The 20,623-nt window shown below is 38.4% G+C and overlaps 1 protein-coding gene and 1 pseudogene across 1 annotated transcript; one reads left to right on the forward strand and one right to left on the reverse strand.

Annotated features, from left to right (window-relative positions):
- Positions 1–3,329: 3,329 nt before the first annotated feature.
- LOC110064760 (serine/threonine-protein kinase pim-3-like) lies at positions 3,330–7,753 on the forward strand (annotated as a pseudogene).
- Positions 7,754–10,218: 2,465 nt separating this feature from the next.
- On the reverse strand, positions 10,219–20,006 carry LOC149117830 (tetratricopeptide repeat protein 28-like). Its single transcript, XM_089296245.1, has 4 exons — positions 19,971–20,006; positions 18,468–18,545; positions 11,244–14,169; positions 10,219–10,746 (listed from the first exon to the last, which is right to left on the reverse strand). Exons 3-4 carry the CDS (start codon positions 13,514–13,516, stop codon positions 10,713–10,715), a joined length of 2,307 nt encoding a protein of 768 aa, XP_089152371.1. The 5' UTR covers positions 13,517–14,169; positions 18,468–18,545; positions 19,971–20,006; the 3' UTR covers positions 10,219–10,712.
- Between the last annotated feature and the right edge of the window lie 617 nt (positions 20,007–20,623).

Raw genomic sequence — 20,623 nt, forward strand, 5'->3', positions numbered from 1 at the left:
GTGGTTTTAGCTGCCGAAGTTGAAAAGCTGGGACATTAGGGCCATTTATACGAGAAAAAAAAATAATCCGCGGCTTGTGTAAGCCGCGGATTAAATAAGACGCGAACTTGCCGTATAAACGGTACATTTAGCCAGTTCACTTCTTACACAAGCCGCGGTTTGTGTAAGACGGGGGTTTTGAGTTCGGCTTAAATAAGCCGCGGCTTATGTAAGACGCGAAGCCACTCGTATAAATGGTATCGCGGCTTGTTTGCGGCTTACTTAAGACGCGAACTCACACTGCGCAAGCGAAAGTTTTTCCCGCGCTCGCTCGAGCGCTTGCGCAATTACGCGATTGCTATGACAACCAACACAAAAGCGAGGCATTAGTCACGAATAAGCCGTGAACAATTTATACGAGCACTTCGCGTCTTATATAAGCCGCGCTCGTATAAATGGTTCAGTTCGCGTCTTATGTAAGGCGCGGCTTGAGTAATCCCGGCTTGTTTTTCTCGTATAAATGGCCCTATTGTTTATAATGTGGAAAAAATTGTTCGGAATTGTTTTGCCTTTCTTGTGCTAAACATGTCGTTCGTCTGGCTCGTTCTTGTGTGCATCAATTACAAGCCATTACAATGAACCTTTTGAGAAGTAAGGGGATTCTTCCAAGTGTATGACACCAACTAGATCGGTCCCCCGCCTGTCTTTCTCCCCGGAGAGACTCGAGTCTCAAAGTTTGATCGTCACATACGATTTTCTCTTTCCAAGCTCGGCTTTTGCATCTCGAGTTGTTGGAAAGTCTACTATTTTCACTAACATAGGAAAGTGCGCGAGTAAAATAAAAGCCGTAGAGACTAAATTAACGACCACGACACGCTCAAATTGCTCGCTTGCTTTTTGCTTGCTTAGAGAAAGAAAAACACAGCTGTGAAGAGACTTAAATGGAACGAAAAAAAAATCGATTTCCTCCCGCTATTTTGTCGTTAAGATTGGCTCTTTTCGCGGTTATCTTTTCCTGTTTGCATCACAAATGAAATACAATCCAGTGATATTGCGCGGCAATTTCCCGAAGTTGTCCCGCAGCCAGGCTGAATTTTATTGTATTGCATGTAAAGGGCTATTGAAATATTCCATGTTCATTCTTTCGCTTTGGAAGAAAACTGAATGCTGAAATTAAGCAGAATAAAAGGTAAGTTTTTAAAATGGTTTTTAATTTGCTATTGTTTTTCGAACATGCAAGCCGAAATCAACTGGAATCTGTTCTTTTTCATATTTCAGTTTCTGACGAGAACAAGAAATACTGTGGCAACACAAGCCCCAAGTGAGCGTTTCTACAGCTTTCTCAACTGTGTTCTCTTTTACTAGGAAGAAACACAGAGAAAATGTTTATTATTTCTTTTAGAAAACAATGCCAGACAAAAGAGGAAAATCACCGGTTTATTTCGGTTGTTCAAATGTAAATTCTTTTTGCCCGCTCCATCATTACGCAAACAGATCCATAGCACGGATTTTGGAAATTGATAATGACAAAAATTTCAGAAATGTAAGACTCCAAATATAAATTTTCGCGTCAGCCCGGCACCCAAATGTTCTAATTCTCACATAGATTTGCCCTAGTAGAGAATCTTAAAAGAAAAAAACAAACAAACAAACAAAGAAAATTGTTGATGCTTTTCTTCATTGCTTGATCATCATCATCATCATCATCATCATGATGCAATCATAATGATCAGGGGTGAGATAATCCATTTTATTATTAATATCACTCAGTTACTACGCGCACTGTGATTGGTCAGTTTAGCGGACCGAACTCTATTGTACGGTCCACTAAAATTTCAAGCTGTTTTTGTTGCCAAAATGTTTCGTGATTTATGACCAAGTGATCTTAACTTTTATAGTAAGTAAAAGCTCCAGAGATTTGAAGCTAATCCCCGTGAATAGGAATCGTTCCTGAACCCGTCAGACACACAGTAGAGATATAATAAATATCTTACTAACCTCGTATTCTCGGTCCGTACCGTAAGTTACAGATCCTCGTTTTTCCCCATCCATTTATGGCCCAAGCGCGAAACGCGCAGGCCATAAACCGATGGGGGAAATACTCGGTCCGTAACTTACAGTACGGACCTCGAACTCGGTAAGTAAGAGGTATTCACATCCTTCGCATGCAAGTTTCAGTTCATCTTCCTTTGAAATTAAAACGTTTCTCAAAATCTTTCTCATCCGCTGACAAATTTCTAGTTTGATATGTGAAATAGATAATTAATTAATCATAAGTTCTGTATTCAACGGAGCAAACGTCTTACCACTAGAGATAGTACATACCTAAACATTACGTCATTTGTGATGCGAGAGAACCTCATGACTTTTGTTACTGAAAATAGTTTTAACAAATCAATCTATCTATTCTTAGATTCCTTTCCATTAAGTATAAATTTTTTCACCCAAAAATGAGTGACCACTTTCCTATTTTCAGATTATGATGACGTCAGCCCTTAGCGTATTATAACGCCACTTGCCCTCCGCCCCGGTGCAGTGTCGTTGGTCTTACACTACTGATACTCTACCAACTAAATTATGAAGCCGCTTACCTGGAAAACAGAATAGAATTCCTATTTGAGTCTTAGACAGGATACTTTTGTGAAATTCACAAAAACATCTTAGCTACGGAGAGAATTATTTTTATATACCATTGTAAAGAGCTTTCACCACTTTTGGCAATGCAAACTGAATTGACCAAAACCAGCGCAAACTGAATTTGCTTCGCGTTTTCCTAGTTTTATTAACTTTATGTCCTAAACCACCTTAAAAAGCACAATCTTTCAATGAAATAGTAGTAATATAGGAATTAGATGTTTTTGGAAAGGAAAGTATAAGTAATGTAACATACTTGAATCTCTAACCATGGTTAGCACAATTGCCCTATTCTCTTCTACTATCCATGGTGTAAGAAAATAACTGAACACATTTCCAGCGACGCGTAGGCTTACATGTTAACCAGGCTGACATTTTAGGCAAAACCAAATTTGGAATGTGATATGATTCTAAAGTACATCACTTGTTCAAAACTACTGCCTTCCTTTTCTCTAGCAGAGCTGTTTCTGACGATTCTGTTAGAGTAGATGATTACAGTTTTCCTCCTGAGTGAATGGGTGTAACGTCCGTTGACGCGTGCGCACGTCAAACGCGAGCAGGACGTCACACACACGTCACAAACGGCAAAATGGCTCTAGTTTGCAAGTTTGCCATAGAAACGATCAGTTGTGAACAGGTTAGCTTGCCGTGAACACTGCGAGAATTCTTTGACTCTCTTCGCTTGCAGTACCAAGTTAGTTTGTTGTTGAATCACTGGAGATTGACCATGTCTGAGATTGATGAATACTTGTCAAACAGCACGGAATCACGTGGCGAAAAGCGTATGATTAATTATCCGAATTTGTCGGAAAGCTTGCGCTTAAAAAGAAAGCGTAAAATGGAAACAGAAACAACTTCGCCGAAGAAAAGAAGGCGCACGGAAAATGAGGTGAGTAAGGATTCATTTGACTTAAGGGCCCATTAACCGATTCATGCGCGCGCTCGCGCGCGTTGCTAATTTGGTGAAATTTCACTTCCGGTCATTTACGTCAGCCTGAGCGCGAAAAATAAAAACAACTCAAAAACTTGCAAATTCGCATCCATTTTTATTTTTTTGTGTGTGTTTCGCAAAATGCAAAGTATAAAAAGTACAGGCAAAGACAAAATAAGAGAAAGACAGAAAAATAAGGGCAATAGAAAGAGAAAAACTAACTCCGTGTGGCTTTGTTTGATCTTACCGAAGTGCGCTGGTAATGTAAATTGCGCACGCGCTGATAGGGTAACTTCCAATAGATATAGGGCGCACTTCCGGTTTCTTTAAATGCTAAAGGTAACGCGGTTTTTCGTTAAATCCAGCCTTTTTCGACGAATTTCGATTAAAGCCAACGTTGGCAACATAGCTATGCATTCCTTTTTCGAAATCATGCTTTTTTCAGAAAATTACGAATTTTTCAATATTTTGAAATGCTCTCAAAATCTGACCTTTTAGAAATGAAACAAAATCGATGCATAGCGTAATGAGGATTTAAATTAAAACATTAAATCAATGAAAAAAATCCCGAGAAAGTACTTTGCCTGGGAGCCTTTGCATTTTTTCTGTATTAGTCACATGACCATGGGTGTGGCCTGATGACGTCATCACTAGTGTTACTGATCATGAAAAAGTTGAAACACATGAAATAACTCTGAACTAACTAAAAATGATGAGGTTATATGAGACTAAATTTTCCTTAGCAACGGCTCGAAAAGATCGGTTAATGGGCCCTTAAATCATGTGAAGATTTAAGAAAATACTGTGGAAACATTCATCCATAGATATAGAATCGTTTTGATTCAGTTTTCGTGTGGGGAATAACGCGAAAGTGTGTTCTTAATTCGTTCCTTTCTGTTTTTGAGTTTTCCTATTCATAAGAAAGGAGACTTAAAATAACAAACGAAAATATAGGTGCATTTTTATTTTTACTTTACAACGTCTTTAAAAGAATAAATGGGCTTTCTGTTGATTTTTGTCTTATTACAAGTGTAACTTATTTTCACGTTTCATTCTTTTTCATCAAAGGGTTGCTTTAGCCAGAGATGGGGAAAAAGCACTTCTAAATTCCAGAGGTAATGAAAAATATTTAATAACTTGTATACGTCTAAAAAAAGGTTTCTAAATGAACTCGTCATTTTGTTTTTCTACAGAAACAAATTGAAATGTATCTGAAGCGAGTCTGAGAAAGATTATCTGGAGAAAATCAGTAGTTACGACAGCTTTTTGTCTCTTGATTATGAGGTGGGGTGGTTTCTAATCTGGCTCAAACTTGACTGAAATCGTTGGTTTTACGTACTGTTATATTACACACAGTTTTGCCAATAATTTACATCCACTACAGTTTATACAGCCTTTTGAGTATAAAATTGAAGCACTGCACCGTAGACTTTCTAACTAACCCAATCACAAAAAAAAAATAAACATTTATAACTATTCTGCTCTAGCCGTATTAATAATTCTGTGTTCTTTGCGTATTTCTTGTTTCTTCAGAAACCCGACTGGGTAAACGCCGAGATGAAATTTATACTGTCAGCCGACAGCTTGTCATCTTGGGATTCCAATTATGAAGACCATCAAGAGAAACGTTCTGAAGTGCCAGAATTTATCAAGAAACTAGCTTCTCAAGGTAAGTTGAATTCAACAACAACGACTTTCTTTGAACTTTGAGAACTAAGCCTAGATTTTAAGGTGGCTAACTATAGTTTTTTCTGAGACAATAGCGCGCGCTACCATTGCCTGCCAAACGGCAGTATTAATCGCGCGTTCAAAAATAATGCAAGTAACCCTAAGAAGAAACGAAATCACTTCAGCACTTGAAAGGCGTTAAATCACTTCGGTATAAGTAGCAATAGTTTCAAACCCCGTACAAACATGTGTTTAAGCCTAGGGCCAAAAACATATGACAAAAAAGCTCTATAAATAACCGGTAAAAGAGCTCTAATCTACTCTTGCTTTCTCGCACGCGACACATGAGCGCGCGCCTAAATGAATAACCACGCGTGACACCACGCGTGTTTTTCTGATTTTTGTGACGTCAGCGTGACCAAATAAGTGCTAATTTTCTCGCGTTCCCTCCGCTGAATTTTTTTTATTTAACTCAGTTCTAACCACATACGATTGCTTGATTTTTTTAGCATGTTAAAATTGGATTTTTTCTTTGTTTTTGATTTGCAGCTGAGCTTGCTGATTATGACATAGGAAAAGTCCTTGGAGCTGGTTCATTCGGTCAAGTCGTCGCTGCAACACGCAAAGTGGACAATCTGCCGGCAAGTTGAGCTCAACAGTCATCTGCATTTCTTTATCAAATCATGCATTATTTTCTGGGAAGACACATTTGGGCAAGACTGATAAATATAAGGTCTTGTTTTGCTCTAGACTCCCACTGGTATTTGCCTCATGTCAGTAAAGCACCACGAGGTTCCAGATTTCAGTCTTGTTTACCAGTAACAGAAGTTGATAAATTTCCAAAACATAGCATTATTTTCTAATATATATGTAGAATTAAAGTAACAAAACTAAAAGAGTTTATATGTCCTCTCAGGTGGCGCTTAAATTTGTGCAGAAAAGCTCAGTCAAGGAATTTAAACAGTTTGGTAAATGTAAAATTGGGTTATCATTGAAAACAGCTTTAGGCTGATAGTTTCAAGGCAACTATAACATAAGGGTAAAGAAGCAGTATTGTTAACTCGAAAAAGATTAACAAGTTGTGATACTTGAGAAAGCCAGGTGAAGATTTCGAAAAATAGTGCACAAAAAAAACTAACCCACCCTCCCTCCCTTTTTATAGATAAACGGTGGAGAAATTCCATCCGAGGCTTATCTTCAGCGCCAAGCAAGACACCGTCACGTGATCGACATATATGAAGTGGTCGACACTGACGAGCATTATGTTCACGTCATGGAAAGACCGGAAGTCTGTAAAGACCTGTTTGACGTCATACACGACCGAGACAGCCTGGGGCGACCACTGACAGAACGAGAAGCCCGGCGATACTTTGCCCAGATCCTGCAGGCCAACATCAACTGCGAGGAGACTGGTGTCCTACACCGAGACATGAAACCAGAGAACATCCTGGTGGACATGCGCACTGATGAAGCCAAGTTGATCGACTTTGGACTGGCATCTGAAGTTCAACAAGAACCTTTCACAAAATTCAGAGGTGAAAATAATGCTGGAGTGTCTTGTGAGCGACATCTGTAAGTAAAATAAAACTTGGCGGCTTATGTGATAGTGTGATTTGTTTGCATTCAGGCACACCACAGTACATGCCTCCTGAATTCAGTAAATCCAAGCAATATGACGGCTGTCAGGGCACTGTGTGGCAAATGGGAATCCTTCTTGTGGATATGCTGTCACCTGTAGTCCCAGCATTTAAACATCCACGTCACGCTCTGCGCATGGCACCTAGAGTACCACACCAGCTTTCACCAGGTATTTTCTTCTTAATCTCTACTTGCTATATCAAGTAGAAACACTTTCACTGTTTCTCTTATAATAATATACATGAAAAGATTACTCGATTCTGATTGGCTGAGAGCAGTGCAGTTCAGGTGTAACACCAGTGCAAAAAGTGTAACATCAGTGCAAAAACTGTAACACCGGTGCAAATTACACATCGTAATTCTAGGTTATGATTGGCTGAAAGAAAATAGGAAATTTGCTAAGCCAATGATATCACATAAAATGATGACGAAAATTTAGTGCAGAAACTTTGAAAAAAGTTTTCTCGAATGAGAAAAAACGGTCTCAAGAAAGATCTTCCGGCATTTCCTCCACACAAATTTTTTTCATATCTATATTATTAATAAGTAATCATACGGTTTTTCTCGTTCAATTTGGAATTAATCAGCACTTGTGAGTTTTTCAAATTGAACTCGAAACCGTATGATTACCTATACCTATTAACTTTCACCTTCCATATTGATTCTGTAGCGGGTAATTTCAGCTCCGTAATCCCATGTTTACATCTTGATATTTATCTTTTTATTCCTTTTCAACAGAGGCAAAGAACCTTATTTACTCGCTGCTGAACACGACTCCAAGCAATCGTCCAACTCTGAAACAAACTCTGCAGCATCCATGGTTCGCCATGACAGACTAAACTTCTATCATCACTCGTGAAACACATCTGTTATTTAGCCAATGAACTGAGTTGAAAGATAATTAATATTATATTAATTACATAGCTTACTGATCGGCTTCTGAGCCATTAAAAGTTAACAGTGCAATTTAGATTTTTGCCCACTAGAGTCGGACCATATATAACAGCTGTGAATAGACATTAATCTAATAAAAATGATCGTTAAGTTATTACAAACTATTATACAATATCCGCAAATTATGACAGATATCTATTATTGATCTAATAAACCGTTTATGAGATCAGTAATAGATACCTTTCATGAATGCGCCAGATTTGTTCGATTACGGTGTAATTCACTGGATTTACTGAGCAAGTTTAGTTGAAAGTATACAAGAATAAAATGGAATAGATCGTTTGTTTTATTTCGTTAGAGAATCCTTGATTTCGTAGTAGCTTTACAGGAAGTCAGGCACAAAGACATGCAAGTCATCACAGTGTATATAGAGTAATTATATCATAAAGTAATGTAGTATATTTTAAATGATGAGAATAGTTTCTGAATAAAGTATTTATACGCTGTTATAATATGGATTAGTTACTGGGTATATTAATTAAGGCAGCGTCTACACTACGCTGGAGAGATTTCTAAACGCAAGTTTATTTCTGCGGTTAGGCCTTCCAGCTGGAGAAATTTGAAAACGGCGGCTTTTTGTTTTCGTGTGGACGGAAAACATTTTGAAAACGGAATTTTTCGAGACGGTTGCGTCACGATAATCATGTGATTTCCCTGACTGAGTTTTTCTCAAACACAAATCTAAAATGACCGGTGATTGTTGCGTTTTTAAATTCCTCCGGCGTAGTGTGGACGGAAAACATTTGAGGCGTTCACAGAGTGAAACCTCCGTTTTCCAATTCATCCGGTGTAATGTGGACGGAGCCTAAAATGTTTTATCAGAAGAAATAAAACATAGAACACCGTGTTTAATTGATTCGTATGCGACAAAACGGTGAATAAAGCATTATTATAGAGAAGTCAAATCCATGCATTAGATTGCCGGATCAAAAAAAAGACCCTCAAAAAAAAAAAGCCTGTCCAACATACTAGATTTGGCCAAAAGTTGAGCAGCAAAATCCGAACCCAGACTCAAAGCGATAAAAATCTCAGCGACGCTCAAAAGGCGGGCGCAAAAAAAGTGAGGTACAGAATCTCGCACTTCGCGCGTGGACTACCTTCGACTGGGAAGGACTTTGATGTTGTGCCTGTTTGTTTCTCTAGAAAGAATTCGTTGTAACATTAACCTTGCATACGGGCAATGCCTGTGGTATTTGAATTAGCCAATCAACATTTAGCAGGCGGGAAAGATCGGAGACACAGAGCAGTTAGTTGGGGTGGAAGTAAAGTTAGATTTATACATGTACGAAAATATTGGCGATTCTTCTGGTGTGATTTTACTTACAACACTTTACTGCGGTTGAAATATCGCTTTAGGATATTCTACTAGTTTAATTACAGGTTTAAGCACGCTTCTGTTAACGTCGTTTCCTCGTGCAATACTTGGCTTGCACTGTCACGCCATAAAAAAAATTAATTCGAACACCATTCAGAGGATAAAGTCAAGAAATTGTGATGTTATAGGAGACTGATAAAGAAGACGCTTCTCCAAGTTTAAAGTCTATGCGCTTTCCCAAACTTCGGATATTCGTCGAAATATTTTGCGCAAATTTACAGAGCCCGGCCACCGATATGGCGACCGCAAAATTGTGTAAACATCTGGAACTTACTTAGGCTATCTAGGTGACTGATTATCTCTACTGAACAAACAAGCATTTAAATAAGCACTTTTCCTAATACTTAAACTTCTAAAACGGCTAAAAATCACGAGAGAAGTAAATATTTTCGGCAAACGAGTTCGTAGCTTTATGTCACGTTTCACCGTAACTCTGAAATTCAAAATGCGGTGGTTTCCAGACGAAACAAGCTACTGAGCTGAAGAGTTGTAAACATATATAAATTTAGCACCCCTTATGTCTGATGAGGAGAAAAAACTGTGTGGTATCCCTTTAGTTTTGGATTTTAGAACATGATGACGTCACGTGCAAGGGAAGAATAATTTTGTGATACATATAGAATGAATTATCGTGTAATTAGGTTCTCGCGATACACTTGACTGGCCCGTGATTTAAAAGCGTTAGAAAATCATTAATTATTATTCTTATTACATATTTGCGTGCGCCTTGATTGGTCAAAAACCTATGCTTTTTAGCTCTTATTAACCGAGCTGGAGGTCTGTATGGGAGAATCTTGACCGAGGTCGTGAGTACAGACCGAACGCAGTGAGGTCTGTACATACGACCGAGGTCACGATTCTCCCATACAGACCGACTTAGCTCGGTTATTTAATGAGATGTTTATTAGATGGTAAAGAAGAAAACTTTAATTCGTTTAATGGAACTGGTTTGCTGACAGTTTGCTTGCGAACGGCGATGAGCTTAACTTAAACCTGCCGAAATTTGCTCGTCCTCTTTACTTTTTTTTTGTTATCAAGCTTTTTGGCACTTCCGTAAATGATTGAGAAGAAAATAAAAAAAATGGGGAACATTTTTGTATTTTAGTTTGCTACTTTTTCAACGCAAAATGAAACCGGTCTAGCTAGATGCCGGTCTAGATGGGAAAATCTAGACCGCGGTCGATATCGATTTCAGCCAATCAAATTCGTGAATTGGGTAGTTCCCAGTCTTTGTGAGACACAGCCATATAATAAATCAGAGTATAAAGCATAGAAAAAGCGTGTTTTATTGTTTTGCTCGTGTAAAAATCTATATCATAAGGCAAATGAAGAAGCCTAAGCCGTATATTACACTGTGGTAAAACACTCCGGACATTTGAGAACACTCGTCACGTTTTATCACAGTGTAATACACGGCTCAGGCTTCTTTATTTGTTAAATGAAACTCATTCAATAAAAAAGGTTTCTTTGCTGCTTGAGAGAAATGAACACTGTCCTTGCAGAAGTTTCTTAGCTCATTGGCTTGATGTTGGTCTACATAGAGTCCTTCATTGATGTGGTCTTAATCCTGCAACAAAGAGACAAAGAAACAAAAAATAAGAAAGTTGATGTAAATTGACCTGCACAATATGTAACAGATTTCTCGTTAGCGCTTTCCTGTACTTAATAAAATAAACTGAACTTTAACTTATAAAATAGCAACAGGTCCAAAACGTAACAGGAAAACCCTATTTGACTGGAAGGTTAGTTTTGTTTCTTAACACTGTTTTTCAGCAGCAAGAAGCTCTTAAAAAAAATGATTTTAATATCTTAGTACTGGGCACAAGTTACAAAATGTAAACAATGTAGGTATAGATCAAAGGATTAAATGTCAAATCAAAACACTAAAAATTTTTTTATCCCCAAAAATTCTCCAAACAACAGGAACTCACATTATTATTAGTGATGTGAAGCTTCTGTTTATTAATGCCCCAGCACAGTGTGTAAGATTCCATTCTGAGTTTGTTTTTTTGCAACGAAATAAAAGATCGTATTAGGTTTGTTTTTCTCTTTGCGATTACTTACCTTTTTGGAAAAGCAAATGACACGTTATCCCCAATCAGCATAAACGGTGCCCACTCGTGAACCTTGCTAAAACCGTGCTCTCTCATCCACTTCATGGCCTCATGAAGACACTCACTGACACTTACCCCGCGAACAAGGTGCTCGTAGAAGTGACTCATCGACTGCTCTGTTGCCCTGTCCTCCAGAGCCCACAGTGCCACCAACACTGAGCGTGCACCGGATCCTAAGAACGCACGAGCGATTTCCACAACTCCCTCGGCTCTAATTTGTCCACGACCACTGTGACAACAGCTTAGTACCACCAGTTTGGCTCGCAATTGCACTTGTGAAATGTCAGACATTTTCAAAAGGTAGTCGTCTTCTTGTGGAGTCTCAGTAGTCAAGCCAGCAGGAGCAAGAGCAATTTCTCCTCTTTCAGCATTACCATGTGTAGCAATATGTATCAGACCCACTGAGCGTATCCTCTCAAGTACCGCTTGCTTCGTTGCTTGTTGTCCTAACAAAGGCTGAACGCTTAGCAGTTGCCCAATCATCTCTGCTTCCTTTCTTGCACCAGGCAATGGTACGAAGTTCTTATTGACACATTCCCTGTAAATCACCTCACCAACATCAGGATCACCTACTACCAGAGCACCAGTCTGACTGTGATAGTCTGCAGGACTGTCCTGTATGAGCTTTAGAGTCGTCAAAGAAGGAGCAATGCGGATTCTGAAAGTCTCTGATAAATACTTTCCACTTTCATTGAGTAAAGCTGGAAATGGAACACGGTACAAGCCGCGATCAGGAACAATGAGGACTTCAGGTTCGTCAAGTAGGTCGGACACGGGATTGATCAACATTTCGTAGAACAACCGTAGACTCGGTTCGGGATCATCCTTATCCTTTTCTCGCCGTAAACCTTCAAAACCCTCTTCCTGACAAGATTCGAGTTTCGGCTCAATATTTATGTCATTTAAAGATCGATCTTCACAAATCTCTTCCGGTAAAATTCCAAAGCTGCGGAAGCTTTCAGTCATGATAGCAAAAAATTCATCCAAATTTCTAGCACCCTTTGCCAATCTGGTGTGAAGGGTCTTTTTCTCCACTCTAATATTTCGGAAATGAATGGCTCCACTCTTCTCGAGAAGCCACAAAAATACTTCTTGAGTATTATACGAAATGTATAGACAGGTGAAATTACTTTCGTTCTTCATGACATTTTCAATGCCAGTCCTTGTTTGTGGGTCAGCTGATGTGTGTTTTTCAGCAGAGTACTGAGTTGCCATCAAGTCTGCTAGGGCTCTAGCCCGTCCAAGCTCTACAACATTGAGGGCATTCCTGGGATTTCCAGCGGCACAAAAAGATTTACTGAGCAACTGGTAGGGGACACTGTACTTGTCTGCTAATGATATCTTGATGTGATCACTTTCTGCATTAACATCTCGCAAATCTTCGCATTTCTTCACACTTTGAGATATATAGGAAAAGGCTTCCTGGGACTTTTCTTGTTTAAGTTTTGTCAATGTCAGAGACAAATAGCACTCAAGCTCAATTTCGGCATACCTACTATGTTTAACTAATGAAAGTGCCTTCTCAAAATATTTTTCAGCCATGACATATTTATCAAGTGTTAGGAACATAGATCCCAGGCGATGGTAATTTATTGCTTCTTGTTTTCTGTCACCAGTTTGAAGTGTGATAGCAAGAGATTTCTCAAAATATTCTTTAGCTTTGACATTATCGCCAAGAGATTGAAACAAACAGCCTAGATGTTCATAAACAGTTGCTTCTCCTGCTTTGCCTCCAATTTCACTAAAGATTGCGAGTGCTTTGTCATAACATTCTTTACTTTTTCTGTATTTTCGAAGAGATTTAGACAATGCCCCTAGATTTGCGTAAACTTCTGCTTCTCCTGGCCTGTCACCGATTTCCATTCTGATCTTCAGTGCTTTTTCAAGATACTCCTGAGCTTTCACATACTCGACAAGAGTATGAAACAAACGCCCTATGTTACAATAATTTTTTGCTTCTCCCTCTTTGTCACCAAGTTTCTTCGTGATTGCAAGTGCTTTCTCGTAATATTCTTCAGCTTTGACATATTGACCAAGAGATTGAAACACATTTCCAAGGTTTCCATAAAATGACGCTTCTCCTTCTCTATCACCAATTTCTATCTTGATCGCAAGCGCTGTCTCCAGATATTCTTTAGCTTTGACATATTCACCGCGAGATCCAAACACAGTTCCTAGGTTTCCGTAAGCTGTCGCTTCTCCCTCTTCGTCACCAATTTTCATTCTGATTGCAAGTGATTTCTCATAATGTTCTTCAGCTTTGGCATATTGACCAAGAGATATAACACAGTTCCAAGTTTTCCATAACTTGACGCTTCTCCTGCTCTGTCACCAATTTCCATTTTGATTGCAAGCGCTTTCTCGAAATATTCTTTAGCCTTTAGATATTGACCAAGAGATACAAACATATTTCCAAGGCTTCCATAAGATAACGCTTCTCCTGCTCTATCACCAATTTCTCTCATGATAATGTTTGTCCTCTCATAAAGTTCTTTTGCCTCGGCAGACATATTTTGAGTCAAATACACCTCTGCCAGTGCCATACCAAATTTCCCTTCTCGGACTGTATCACCACACTCGCGACAAATAGCGAGAAGTTTCCTGCCGCATGTTATTGCATTTGTGATGTCGCTGATTCGATAGTACGCGCTGAGCATTGTTAGATAAATTAATTCATAAATTGTTTTGATTAATTATTTTTCTACACTCAGTTCATTTAGCAAAACCAAGCTCTCCTTGCATAACTCGATGGCTTTTAAAACACGAGCGGTCTTGAGAAGGAAAATAGGCAACCATAAACACCAGAAGCTAATCATCACGGCTTCTATAGTTTCTTCTATGTTATTCATGACGCCTTCTTTTTGTAAATCTTGAATCTGAAAAAAAAAAAGTTTTCCAGCATTATGTTATGGTTTTGTCAAAAGCGCAAAGACCCGGAAAAGTCAATGTTAGGCAAACAAATCAACTTTCCAAATCCGCTCATCATTTATGTTTCTACCCATGGTTCGCAAGCTGAGGACGCGCCACAAAAGTAACTTTCGCTACCTTTTTCTTCGAAATATTTTGGTAAAACAAGAATAAGAAAGTAAACGTCAACTAAGATGCAAGATAAGATTGCCTCTACTGCTATGGTCTTAAAAGTCTTTTCGGGAATCTCGAGCTTTATCATTGATACGATTAATTACTAACTGGAGCTCGTGTGGTACAATTTAGAGAGTAATTGTATCTTGAACAAAATTCTCGTTTGTGATTGGTTTAATTTTCGCGTACCTACTAGTTATCTGTCACGAACTCGGTGGGCGATCAGTTGCTTACTATTTACTTAATGCTTCCTATAGGAGTGATTTAAACTCTAGAAAATAAGTAAGTGCAAATAACTAGGTTTGATCAGGTGTAGCCGCGAGACTTAAATTTTTCCGTTTTTGGTCGACTTTTCTTTTTTGGTTTGGGTTTGTTAAGGTTAATTTTTGCGTACCTTTTTTGTGCAGTTTTTCAATGCAAATTAGTTTTTTCGCGTCGTGCTATGTAATCGTCTATTGTTTATCACGTAACCTCGTTAAGTTTATTCTTTTAGTTCAAAATTCCGTTTTATAGCGTTGTAGTTCTTTTAGTTGTATTCAGTCGTTGTCAGTTCCGGAGTGTGGTACAGATCTTGTAAGTAGTCTCGTTTTCCTTTCTATTTTTGCTGTTTTTCGTCTTGTTGTAATTTCAGTTTATTTAAGTTTAAGTTCGAATTTATTAATCTCTGTATTTGGTTAAGTTCAGTTTTTCGCCAAATATGGAGAGAAAAGGCTTCCTACTTAAGGTAATTCCCCTGGAATAAAACTGCACATAGATTTTTGTTCAAACTTTGTCCAATGAATATTTATCATATGAGAACTTTAATTATAAAATAAAAAGGAGGGTGCCCAGGCTCGTTAAGGACGGAGCAGTGAGGCATTGAAAATGTCCCATTTTAGCGTTCTTTAATGCTTATTACAAGAACGCATTCCAAGTTATTGTAAACTCTTTGTGAGCCCAGACTCGTGAAAACACGCCTCAAACTACAGTCAATACTTGTGTCGGACACAAATAAACTTTTTAAGTTTGATTTTTACAGACAGCTGAATCCTTGTTAAAATATTGGAACCAAATTGCTTGCCACGGCTATCAAACTGCATAATATTGAAAAGAAAAGACTACAGTGCAGCTGCTATTTTCCTTATTTATTCAATTTTCAACAATAGAAATCAGATCAGTCTTTTCTGACGCAAAGTTAATGATTAGTTGATTAAAATGACTGGAAAAAAATTTGGGGTGTCCGAGCTCGTTGGTGAGCTATAGCCATTTTTCAACTGACAGAACTCAATATCAAGGCAAATCCGCCATGTTTTCAATGTACGCGTGCACGAACGCGCGCTAATTAAATTAATGGCGCCATAAATTATGCGCAGTAAGGATGCGAAATGCAATACTGGGAAATGATCTTAACAACCGACTGTTTTCTTTTGTTCAATGTTTGGAAAAAGCCAAGAAACCAAGAGCATAAAGGGTAGGAAAGTTAATCCCTTATGTAGGTCTTGCTCCTAAGGTAACCTCTCGATCCATGTTAGATCACTCCAGGTTTTACAAATTCCTGGAGGGTCTGACAAAAGCCAATCCTGCAACGCACATTTTACTCAGCTGGGCCGGGTTATTCGAAAGGCGGTTAACGCCAACCCAGGATTAATTTTTTTTTTTAAATTGCTCAAACAATTACAACAATTACAATTAAACTTACGCTACAGCTACAAAAAGATGTCAGAAACTATAGAAAATAATACAAGTACACAAATTACAAAATAATAATTATTATTAAAAAACAACAGAAAGCTTACACTTGTTGCGGCACGCTACCTAGAGTACAGTATAATTTATAATTACAGTATTCACTTAACGAAATTTAGCATAGATTACTATGATTGATTAAAATTACATTTGTTAATAGGGTCGCGCAGTGCTGGTTGCTGGTTATCAGGATCTAGCTATTCAATTTCCCCTTATTTTCGATTTTCCATTGTATATTTAGTTTTTGTTTGAATTGATTAAAAAACGTTTAAAACAGATCTAAAAAAGTAAAATTGTCTCTTAAATTTTCGACCGCCTTCTGCGGTCTTCTTCAGAGAATGATGATTTCGCGCGATTCACAGAATTTTAATAAGCTGGGACGTTATTGTTCGTTGCCCCCTAGGGAGGCAACCAGTGACGCGTAAACCCTTGGGAAGGGTGCTCTTTCATTTATGGAGTTTTTGTCTAAGAAAGAGTGCAAGGATTCTAGAAACAGTCTTTTGTTCTTGCCGCTCACACCAGTTTCAAGAATGTTGGCGTAAATAGGATGTATTGTAATCCTTGCACTCTTTCTTCACAAGATAGATATTTTTTGCAGTATTCTTAAGAAGATCTTGTAGACGAGACAGCCAAATATTTAATCGAGACAGCCAGATATTTAATTTTGTTTCCATTTTTTGAATTTTGACGAAAATGTTTTGGACGTTACTCTCATCACGATTGTCCGAAATATAGATTCCCAGTGTTTTAGTTGGTTCATTAGTTATGTCTATTGCTTGGGGTTTAGTTTTATTCTTCTTCTGCGGTCCAATCCAGATACCTTTGGTCTTCTTTCTGTTCAATTTGAGGCCTGAGATTTCGGCAAATTTGTTTAAAATCGTTATATTTTCCTTTAGTGATTCAATCTCCTTACAGATAACGGTCGTGTCATCAGAAAATTGGCTTAGTTTTATTTCAACATTATTTGGGAGCTTTATTCCCTTACTCTTGCTATTTTGACGTATCTTATGCGCTAGTAGTTTTGCGGATAATATAAAAAGAATAGGACTCAAGGGACAGCCTTGTCGAACATCTCGGGATACCTTAAAGTAATTTGTAACGTAACCTCCGTTTATTATTCCGCTTTCTACATCCGAGTACATCACAGAGATCCAGGTCCTCAGGTTTGGACCAAAATTGAGGCATTTTAGCGTATTATCGATGAAGGAATTGCCATTCTAACGTATCAAATGCTTTCTCGAAATCTATAAGTACCATAATTCCTGGAATTTTGTTTAGTTCAGTGTATTCCATAACGTCATTGAGATATCTTACGTTTTGACCGATAAACCTTCCTTTGACAAATCCAGTTTGATCTGAAAATATTAATTTGGGTAATTTGAGTTCAATTCTTTTCGTAAATGTTCTTGCCAGTATTTTATAGTCGACATTTAGATGTGTAATTGGACGCCAAGTTGTTAATTCGACCAGGTAGCTCTCCCCTTTTGGTACTAGTGAGATTTGAGAGAATGACATTTTTCCTTTATCAAACGCTTCATTATGGGAGTCTAGGAGATGGTCACCCAGCTGGGCCGGGTTGTTCGAAAGCCGGTTAACGCTAACCCAGGATCAAAAGTTAATCGAAGTATCCATTTTTCTTGTATAAAAATGTTTTTCATTGTTCCAAATGGTCGAGACAGCAGCAAAAATGTAGAAATTTTCAAAAATAATACGACTTTTTTAATTTTCACAAACATGTTTCGACGGTACATCCGTCATCGTCAGTGTGACGGTTTTGAAAGTTTACAGTGATTTAAAACGTGCCTGTTACAAATCCTACGTTACATTGCATTGGAAAACAATACGCTAGATAAATTTCGAAGTTAATGGAATTAAAAGATGCGCGTGCGCGTGCAGCTATAGGGAAAGCATCAAATCGATGTGTTTGACCTGTTAATTAAGGTCAGGCTTTTCCCACTTGATGTACATAGACTCCTTAAGCTTAACTTGGTACTTGGTAGGTGCAGAGTCTAAGACCTTGAAGCAGTCTAAGTTACAAGAGGTACGGCACGACTCTGAAGCCTGCAAATGCTTATAAACGTGAGAAGATCTGTCCGATGACAAGTGCTCGTGCACGCGCGTGGAGAAATGTCGGCTTGTTTCGCCAACGTAACAAGCATTACAGCTTGCACAAGAAAATTTGTACACGATGCGCGTACGGAGCCTGTCAGGGAGAGCATCTTTCATGGTACTTTTATGCGCCTTTTTCCTTTTCCAAGAACACATCTACGCAATACGCGCGGTATCATTATTCTCGGGAGAACTGGGTACCATATCTTAAAATAACTTGAAAACGGTTGATACCTACATGAGAGATTAATTTTCTTACCCTTAATCCTCTCTTAACGAAACTGATCTGTGAACGGTCCAACTCAACGGTCCGCACTGTAGCTCTGTTTGCGGTTTGCTAACATGTAACAGTCAAGAAATTGATTGCATATACTCATTTGAACTGTAACAAAAACATGAAACTAAGTGTCCACTCTTCTCTTTCCTTGGACACTATTTTTTTTCTCACAAAACAATGCGTGGTTCACCGGGTAACGGTTTACAACCATATCAGCTAACTTTTTCCTTTTTTTTCAACAAAGAAAATTGAAAAACGGCAGAACGCGGGCAAAACTTCAGGGCAGATTTCAAATTGGAAGTGTAATTTATTGGCACTTAATGGGCTCCGTATTCGCCGCTCGCCGCTCATATGTCAGTCTCGCCATTACGCTTGCACATTCTCCCGTTTCGCTTTCTTTCCCACGGATTTTCGAGCAAAACAGAGATTGCTCGCAGTCCACATTAATCTATGGACACCCATGTCATCTTACATCAAAGGCGACATGTTATTCCTCTGGTAATTTGTGAACACATCTCAATTTTTTTTTCCAAAAAAGTATTGTAGACGTTGGCGAAATGACTTACAAGCGTAGGCGAACTGATCCAGGACATTGGCGAGTCGACTTCATACGTTGGCGAAACGACCGATTACCACCCCGACAAGTATATTGAGGAAGGAATATAGAAAATGAAACACATTTCAGCGCAAACTACTCCCTAATTTGTGTCAATAAAACCTCAGCCGAACTGAGGCGAAACGGTTCTTGGAGAAACGACAGGCTACCGTATATTTAGGGCAGCACATGGAACCAATCAGAATTTTCCGTTTCATTTTCATAGGCCAGTTTGCCATGTCATAATAACCTGCGAACAGGGGAGTTTTCCCGCACTCTGTATTTATGCTTTTTGTCTGTTACCGGTCACTCAAAAAGCCACGCCAGATACAATTCCCTCACAAAATGTGGGTGGACGTTTTGAAGGGAAATCATAATCTTAGCGATAGCTGGGCCCTCGTGAAGAAAACGCTCGAAAATTTAAAATCATAATTAGGGAGCATCATACTTTATTGTACACCGTTCAACGATGTTCCACGGCAGCAGAACCATTTTGTGCAGGAATAAACACTTCAGAACTGAAATGTATGCTTGTCAGTTAAGCTCATTTATGCGACCGCGAGTTAAGAAATTGCGTGCTAGACAATAATTCTGAAAATTATAGAAAACATTTTTTACGTACAATAAATTTGCTTTACGCAAAATATCTTAAATGTTTTAGAAGAATGGCTTTTAGCGCACGCTTTCTTACAGGATGTTTTCTAAATCACATGAGTGAATAAGCTATTGTCGTGAGTTTATTCCTGGACTTTTCGGCTGCATTTCACTTAGATATACAGCTGCTAATTTATAAATGTATATCTCGACGACACAATAACGAGCATTATTTAATATTAATATTTAGTGACATTCACAAAAACACATAACATTACAAGCTAAGTTCTACTCACCAGGGCAATGTTGAAGACTGAAGGCCAGCTCGTATTTCTTGACTAGAGTGAACGTTACTGTGAAATTCATTTTATACTGTTTGCTTTGGAAAGTAAAATATCAGGACACTGTCATTCTCAAGGTCATCCGTTCCTTCGGGAAATTAGAAAATGAAATCTGCTGGTGAGATCATTGGCCACTTAAGCAATATTTGCACATCGATGACATTGATGACATTTGGAAAATGAATGACTTCGTTTTGGAATTTTGGACTAAGACGTTCTGTGGTGGGGTAAATAATGTTGAAATCACGAAATAAAGTTGCTAGACACTAAAAACACAACCTGGTTGTCACACCGCTTAACTGCAGAGGTGTTAATAGAAACTCCGCAAAGTGTCTTGCCAAATATGTGATTAAATAGAATGATTGAGAATCAAGGAAACTGAAAGGAAATTTATCGCTCAAACTTAACAATGAGCAAAAGGAACTGATTTTTTTGCGGCGAACCCTCAACGTAGCCTGCTCTTGTCGAACTTAAGAAATGCTTGATGAAAAAGTGTGATAACGGAGTCTATCAAGCCAAGCATCTATATAATACATAGCAAGAGGCAGCCTTAAATGGCGTGTGTGCGATCACATGACCTCAATTTCACAGTCCGCCATCTTTGAGGA

The sequence above is a fragment of the Orbicella faveolata genome, unplaced genomic scaffold (genome assembly GCF_042242905.1).
Source record: "Orbicella faveolata isolate gen_17 unplaced genomic scaffold, um_ofav_v1 contig_1, whole genome shotgun sequence".
NCBI lineage: Eukaryota > Metazoa > Cnidaria > Anthozoa > Scleractinia > Merulinidae > Orbicella > Orbicella faveolata.

Coding starts and splice junctions, on each gene's coding strand:
- LOC149117830 (XM_089296245.1), bottom strand. CDS start 13,516: ATGAAAATTGGTGACGAAGAGGGAGAAGCGACAGCTTACGGAAACCTA. Junction 10,747..11,243: donor TCATTTGCTTTTCCAAAAAG/GTAAGTAATCGC, acceptor TCTTTGTTGCAG/GATTAAGACCACATCAATGA.